Genomic DNA, 7,834 nt, shown 5'->3' on the forward strand with positions numbered 1-7,834 from the left:
AAATAAATAAAAATAAATAGAAATAAATAAAAATAAATAAAAATAAATAAAAATAGATGCAAATAAATAAAAATAAATAGAAATAAATAAAAATAAATAAAAATAAATGAAAATTCCCTCCCCATTATATTATTTGCGTAATTTACACATCTTTTACAGGGCAGCCCTTATTCCTAAAAGGTCGTCAATGGAAAAATATTTTTGGCATTATCACGGATGGATTAAATTATTATTCTTAACTTAATCTGTTAAAAGAATATCTTTGCTATTCTCTATTTTTTTTTCTTTTTTCCTGGTTAATTCGTTCTATATTTTTCAGAAAATATGCTACGATAATCGGAATATAAGTCAATAGGAATATGCTTCCTAATTAAAATCCTAAGATAGTGGAAGTTCCGTATAGCATTTTATATGAGGTTACACATCCCCCAATAATTAGAAAATAGAATTTCTGATGCATCCCGCATTAGGGACATGTGACGGTTCTTAATAAATTACCCCACAAATTAGTCTTTGGGTCTTCAGATTCATACGCATAATAGGTTTATTTTTACGAAAAAAAGAAAAAATATTTTTCTGCAGGATTTATTTACTCCTAAGAAACAGTTTCAAATTTTCCCGATGATAATGAAATAATTGTGAATTCTTCCTACTTCATCCTATTCCGCTACAATACCATTGTATTCATTTTATGACCAATATAATGTAATGTTAATATAAAAATCAAATCAGGAGATCATCCATTAGGAATATGACATCTAAAATGGGATATAAATGCCGCTATATACAATTCTACCAATTTCAGAATTACTAATTATCAGGAAAAATATTGGATCTGGGAATAATCTTAAAAATATAGAAGCAGGGTGATTTTCTTCTTTGTACTTTATTTGGTGTTATATTTTAATTAAGATTTGTCTTTGAGAAAGGTTGTTTCCTTTCATGGACATTGCTGGCCGAGGGGTCATTCAGCCTATAACTGAGGAGTATACATATACATGTCTTTACATATATATTTTTCCTTCCCTCATTTGTCTTTTGTATTTATGAAGTCCTCTTATTCATAAGTTTAGTATAAAGATAAGTGTTTCTCCTTTCGTTTTTTCCTTTGTCCCCTCCTGTGCTTCCCCTTTTCTTTTTTCACTTTCGATTGTTTTACTCGCTTTTTTCTTTTTTTTTTTTCCTTGTAGTTTCTTCTCGTTGTCTGATTCTTTCATGTTCAACCTTAAGAGTCTGTATTTCATGTCATCTATAATTTTTCCTTCTTGATTTTTTGTAGTTGTCGCGCGCGTTTTGATTTTTTTATATTCAATCTTAAAAGTGTGTATTCTATGTCATTTATAATTTTTCTCTTTTTCTTTCCTCTTTCTGTTTTCTTTCTTTTTTTTCTCTTTAATTACATCATACATGTTTCATTTTCAATTCTGGAAAAATAACAAAGTGGAGTTTTTTTTTTTTTTTCCTTTTGGTTATACCCAGTAACCTTTTTATGTATCTTTTCCGCTTCCTTAGATATAGAGACAGAAAATCGAGAGTAATCTTTATTACTATAACGCAAGTTTCTTTTTTTACTTTTAAAAATTATTGTCATTAAATGATCTCCCTCATATCAGCGTTAAGAACTCTGTACTGAAGCACTATGATATACAGAGTAGATTTCCCTACGTATATTTATTCATGTAGGATAGATGAGAAAGAAATAAGAAGTTACATGATTCGTCTTCTGTTCACTCCCATGCGCCCCCGTTTGTTATTCTTTGTGGTGATTATTCTTGTGAGGATGTCAGCAGATAAGAAGTCTAATAGAATGGAAGAGAATCTTACCTCTGCTGTAAATTATACACACATAAAGAATAAGTGTAGTACATATTAATAATCTTCTTTTTGTTCGAAAAATATCAAATTTTAGCATGGCTATGTTTCCAATGTTACTGTTGGAATGGAACATTTCTTCGACAAGCCCCCATGAATTTTAACTGAATATCCCACCGACCAGAATCAATATCTATGTAATGAGGACACGCAAAGAATGGCACGACACCATCCTGACGAAATTAAGGACAACCAGGAGCATATTCCACAAAGGAATGATAATACAACAGAAAGAGAATCCACACACTATTTTCTTGAAATTGAGGACTGCCTGTAGGATAAGCCAAAGCCAAATTACAATACTAAACAGGGGGAAATAGCAGACTCATATTTCCGAAATTATAGACAAATTACATGAGGACTCAAAGAGAAGCGTAAAAACAATAGAAGAATTCCCCCAAACTTCATACGACCCACCTCAGTTAAATGAAGAATACTAGATCGTTCTCAACAACTTTAAGGAACAAGATATAAATGGAATAATCGATTCGGTGTATGATAATTTATTCGGGAAGGCGATGCTTGACAGATGGATAAGTTTGCTGAAAAATTCCAAAAGGGCGATGCACACCTTGAACGACCCTTTATCCTATTACTTGGGAAAATTAAAACGTTCGTATACCGTGGATGGGAACATTGAGGTGGACCACTTGCAGAGGAGGAATCATACTATTCATACGACCATGAGGAACATGGACGAATATCAAAATAGACTCTTTTTCCACTACATAATAAGCGATAATTTTCCCAAGTCCAATCAAGACTGTTTTATAAATGTGGTCAGAAAGGCCTTTATCTTATTTGTAAATGAGCTAGTTACTATGGAGCAGCCTCAGTTAAATAGATGTGTACTCGAGTCATGGATACTCATGGGGAGAGCCCACAGATAACCGTTGAGAGAAACACGTTGAGGGGTAGTTACACATGTATATGCATATATAAGATGCTAACAATAGCAAGAATAAATATTCTTGTACCTATATGCTTATATATGCAATTATCTGATAAAGTCTTCTTTATTGGAAACAGGAGCCAAGTGGATTATACAGCACCGTTTCAGCAATGATCGGTGCCAAAGTGGCATCGTGACTGTATTTTTTGCCATGGAAAAGTATTTAAACATTGGAAGACAGATATATGTGCTGTGTGTATTTTGAAGCACACAGTGAATTAAATTTCTATGTAAAGTTTGTCAATTTCCGTTTCTTTAAATCCTGATATAAGACTCGTCCTCGGATGTTCTAAACTCTTTTAATGTTTTTTTCTTTCCTCTGAACCATTTATAGGTACATGATATGCATAGCGGGCTACGAATAGAATTTTACGATTATCTCTTGAATTTGTCGACGGGGGATCTTGTATTTTACTCCTTAATTCGAGTAAAGATTTAGAAAATTCATTTCATTACATGGTCATCTGTTTCATTGTGCTTATAAGATAGGTGATTAGCATGCAAATAATGTTTTAAGGATGTGTCATACCAGTGAAGATTCCTTGAACTTTAAAATAAAAGTAGGAGGAATAAAAGACGTCGAATCAATATACACATATAAATTAGCCAAACGACACTGACGTTAGATGTCAATAATGATACTACGCTTCATCCTTTCTAGTTAAATTTAGCATAATGTGTATATAATATGTTTTGCACTTGTAGGAATTGCATTGATGGTTCCATTATTTATAAATAATTTATTGTAGATGACCACAATGAGGGACTTTTACATGGAAGAACATCCAGAAGGAATTGCTAAGAAAAACCAACCCACGAATGAGGCAGAGGGCATTACAATTTGGATTATTCTATTCAGAAAAAAAAAAAAAAAGAGGAAGAAACATTTATGGCGTCACCATTTCTTCGCTGAGATAAAACTATAAAAGTTTTACATTATGAACAAAAAAAAAGAAAACAAAAATGTAGACTCTCCATGATAGTAGAATTTGATCGAAACAGGGGTTTGTTCCGTTCTGCAATAGCAGCTATCAATAGTACATAATTTAATACCTTCTTTTAAATCTTCCAGATTTAAATTAAAAGTCATCTGCATCGTGTTCACTATCGTTCAACAGAAGAAGAGGGGTCGCCTAAGAAAATAGTTCCTCTTCTTTGATAGTTTAAAATGCATAATAAAGGAAAGGTCTCATTTTTTCTTAATTGGAATGCATAAATAATACTTCCATTTGTATAGGTATCAAATGTGAACATGAACAAAAGAATCCGTGGTTCTATAATGTGGAGATGCCCTTCGTAGAGAAGTTATTATTCAGAGGCTTGTATCGTCGAATATACAGAAGAATATCCGGTGACTACTTTATATGCCGTATTTCCCAGATCTTACCAAGAACAAGTGGGCGCAGAAACATATTGTAAACAGGAAGGAGCCTTCATATAATTGGTGACTTAGCCATTTTTCTTAGAGACCATGGATAGATTTCATTCGGTCCCGTAAGTATCTCAACAGAGATGCACTATGAGGGAGGAAATAAATTTTATACATTTTCTATGATGTCCTTTCCTTTTTTTTTTTTTTTTTACTATTGGTTAAAAATATGTTCTAGGATGCCTGAATTTATTTATGTAAGTGCTTATGCTCTTCTTAAAAATTTTATAGTTGTCAAACTTTTTATGAAGTATCCTTTATTACATATTTTAATGTAGTTTAACATATTTCAACATATTTTATATCATATTTTAACATAGATTAGCATATTTGAATATATTCCAAAGTATTTTAACACAGTTTATAAGAAAATAAGGAAGCCGCCCTAAGTTATAGATTTAAAACAATCTTCGCGCACGTAATAACCTCTTTCTAGTATACTTATATACACCACAGGAATTAAATTAGAAAACTATGGCTTCTCCTAGAAAATCCCAATATGCTTCGGCTGATGAATGCTCAGCTAACCATACCAAGAAGAACGGAAAATGTTTTCCCGCCACACTGCCGCATGAGGCGGCCTCACATGGCCTTAACTTCCGAAGATTCATTTTTTTCCCCTGTTCAATTGTACTTCTCGTTTTTGCTATTTATATGTTGCTACTAGTAAGCTATATGGAGTAGAGATTTCTCGAATAAATAATACCCACTCTCTCGCAATTTCTGATTCTGCCATTACATGGAGTTCAATATACGCTTCTTCCGGAAGTTTAGATGCAAGAAATAGTGTATACATATGAAGTGTAAGTATTATAAATATGCCTAATGTGTATGTCACCTGTCATTCGGAACCTTCTTAAAGGATTCCTCGCAGGAGGTAACACCTCTGGATAGGAAGATAATGGCCCTGATACAAGAAAGGAACTTATCCGAATTAAATGAAAATGGATGTTTGAGGAAGGAAAACTCAAATAGAAATGTAGGTTCCTCCCATTCTACATGGAGAGAGGACGTGCTATCTGGGCCTGATAGGATGGATTTAGGTGGGAATAAAAAGAACAAAAGTTTGGATGGGGATAAGATAGTCGAAGGAGAATATGAAGAGGAAGATGACTTACGTAATATTTACTCGCCTAGCTTTAACGGACATGAGATGATATTTACTAGGGATGTAACGGAAGAGAACGTGGACGCATCGATGAGTAATATTGGACAGATGGCCTCAAGGAATGACATTATCAGAATGTGGAAGGAAACATATTCTTTTAGACAAGAAGTAATTAATGAAATGATAGATGCTCTATTCAAATATTACCAGGAGTTAAAAGAAAGACATAAAATAAGGGGAGCAGTCGCCATCACTCATTGGAATGCCGTCCTGTCCAAGTGTTTTGATATACTAACGAGGAAAGAGGACAAATACAAAGAATTTTTCATTTCATTCATCATAACAGATGACTTGACCAAGGAGGAACTGGTGAAATTCTTTGACCATTGCAAGTTGAAGTTTGTTGGATTAAGGCAGTCTTTAGAGACCTTAGCAAGGAAACAACTCTATAGAAGGATGATTCCGAAAAGAGGAGGCAACTAGAAATAGGATTTGCCAGTTGGGAAAAGTTATGGAAAGCAGTGATAAGAGCAATGATTCTTCATATATATATGCCAGTGCAGGCGGCTATCATGCAGGTTGATAATGTAAAGGAAGAGTCAAAAGATCGTATGCATTGCCTTGATGGTAAAATTGAGCGGACTCACTTGAAGGAATCGGCATCTGATAATATGAGGCCCTTCCCATCCCAAATGCAAACCAAAGGAAGGAAGAATAGCGTGCCAAAGTTTTCTATAATATAGTATTTGGGACGTCTGTATCGCGTCAATAGATATCCAGCCAAAAGAGAATAATATCTCTGCAAAATATTAAAGCTACTTAGATTCATAGTTTACCTATTAATCAGTTAGATCTTTTTGTATTTCTGTTTGTAAGGACTGACAATATCTTCTATATGGGGGGCTTCCTCTCTGAGTTAATTACATTTTTATAATTTCTCCCTTTGATCTTGTTGTCTAATAGTGAACACCTCACAATTACGAATGAACTTCAACTTCTATTCGTGTTAACATGCCATTTAGTAAACAGAAGTAATTTATCTGTGACTGTAATGTTATACATAATTTGGCGCGTGAACTACCCACAGCCATATAGAATCATATAATATATGTATTCCTCTATAATATAATAGTTTAAAATGCTAAATGGAGGAGAATATACATTTAGAAAAAAAATTCACTAAGGACAGTACACCGTTTTAAACGGAATTATGATTGTTATTTGGGAATTCCTCTCGAACGCGCGGAGGAAGTCTGAATCAAGAGTCACAACGTAAACGTTAATTTCAGGGGCGTCAATTGGTGAATATACATGGAATAAAGGACATGTCTAAGAAACATTTGCATGTTGAAAAATGATTTATATGCCACATAAATCATTTCTACCTAATGTTTATCGTGATAAAGTCGTAAGAGTATGGTTATTAATGTTAGAGAAGCGGGGGGTAATTAGGACACTTAGAAAATTATGAAATATAGGCGAGAAGGAAGAAAAAGGGCAAAAATATGATCAGGATATCCCGTACCAATAGGACAAATTATTTAATACCATGTCAGGGGGTTAGAATAAATCAATGTAAATATTAAGATAATACATTAAGGAACCCCGTGCGAGCATAGAATACCACGAAACAGTTACCATATTCATGTAATACATAACATGTGGAATTATTTAACAAGAGAAATACAATGAATGATAGAAACTATTCTGCATATGTATCCGCATTGTTTAATTTAAATGGGGCGTTATTAGTGGAATATTCTTTCTATTACACAGGAAGAAGTTCATTCTAAAGTTCCTTAATATAATTAAGAATCTTTTTACATGCTTTCCAGAATGGAATTAATTATGCGCACACTTTTATGTCAGGGTGTGTCGAGTGTTCTGAAAGTACAAGCAGTTTTTGAACTCGACTGTGAAATTATAATATTAACGGAGCAGTCACATATATATAAAAAAAAAAGAAAATGGAAAAAGGAGAAAAGAAAATAAAAAAATAAATAAAAAAGAAGAGAAGAACAAAAAAAATAAATAAAAAAAAAAGGGAAAAAAGGAAAGCGAAAAAAATAGAGGAAAAAAAAAAAAAAAAGAAGAAATGAAAAGGGCCCCATCAGGTGGAATAACATATATACCTATAAACAGCTGAAGAATCTTTCCGTGGCGGAATATACGACATTCTGGTGATAAAGGATGAGGAAATGCTGTTTATCTGTCTAGTACACTATGTATATCTGTGCGACGAATATATGAAAGCAAAGAATATGGCAGATCGAATTCAAAATATAGCAGCTTCAGTATCGGAAAAGAACGAAGGCGACACTTCACTAAACAGGATAACCATTTAAGACATGATAAGAAGAAGGTGAAAATGTGAGTTTTCACGTACATACGAATACTCTATTAGATATTACACAAAGAATAAGGGGAATCAGAAGAGGGAGCCACGCTGTAATTTGACACATTTCGATATAAT

The 7,834-nt window shown here is 33.2% G+C and overlaps 2 protein-coding genes across 2 annotated transcripts; both read left to right on the forward strand.

Moving 5' to 3' along the window:
- Positions 1 to 2,390: 2,390 nt before the first annotated feature.
- Positions 2,391 to 2,762, forward strand: C922_05786 (hypothetical protein; the record flags this gene model as incomplete). Its single annotated transcript, XM_008821357.1, has 1 exon — positions 2,391 to 2,762. One exon carries the CDS (start codon positions 2,391 to 2,393, stop codon positions 2,760 to 2,762), a length of 372 nt encoding a protein of 123 aa, XP_008819579.1.
- A 2,392-nt stretch (positions 2,763 to 5,154) lies between these two features.
- C922_05787 (hypothetical protein) lies at positions 5,155 to 5,844 on the forward strand (the record flags this gene model as incomplete). The annotated part of the gene is made up of 1 exon (XM_008821358.1): positions 5,155 to 5,844. One exon carries the CDS (start codon positions 5,155 to 5,157, stop codon positions 5,842 to 5,844), a length of 690 nt encoding a protein of 229 aa, XP_008819580.1.
- Between the last annotated feature and the right edge of the window lie 1,990 nt (positions 5,845 to 7,834).

This window comes from Plasmodium inui (genome assembly GCF_000524495.1).
Source record: "Plasmodium inui San Antonio 1 unplaced genomic scaffold supercont1.182, whole genome shotgun sequence".
Lineage (NCBI taxonomy): Eukaryota > Apicomplexa > Aconoidasida > Haemosporida > Plasmodiidae > Plasmodium > Plasmodium inui.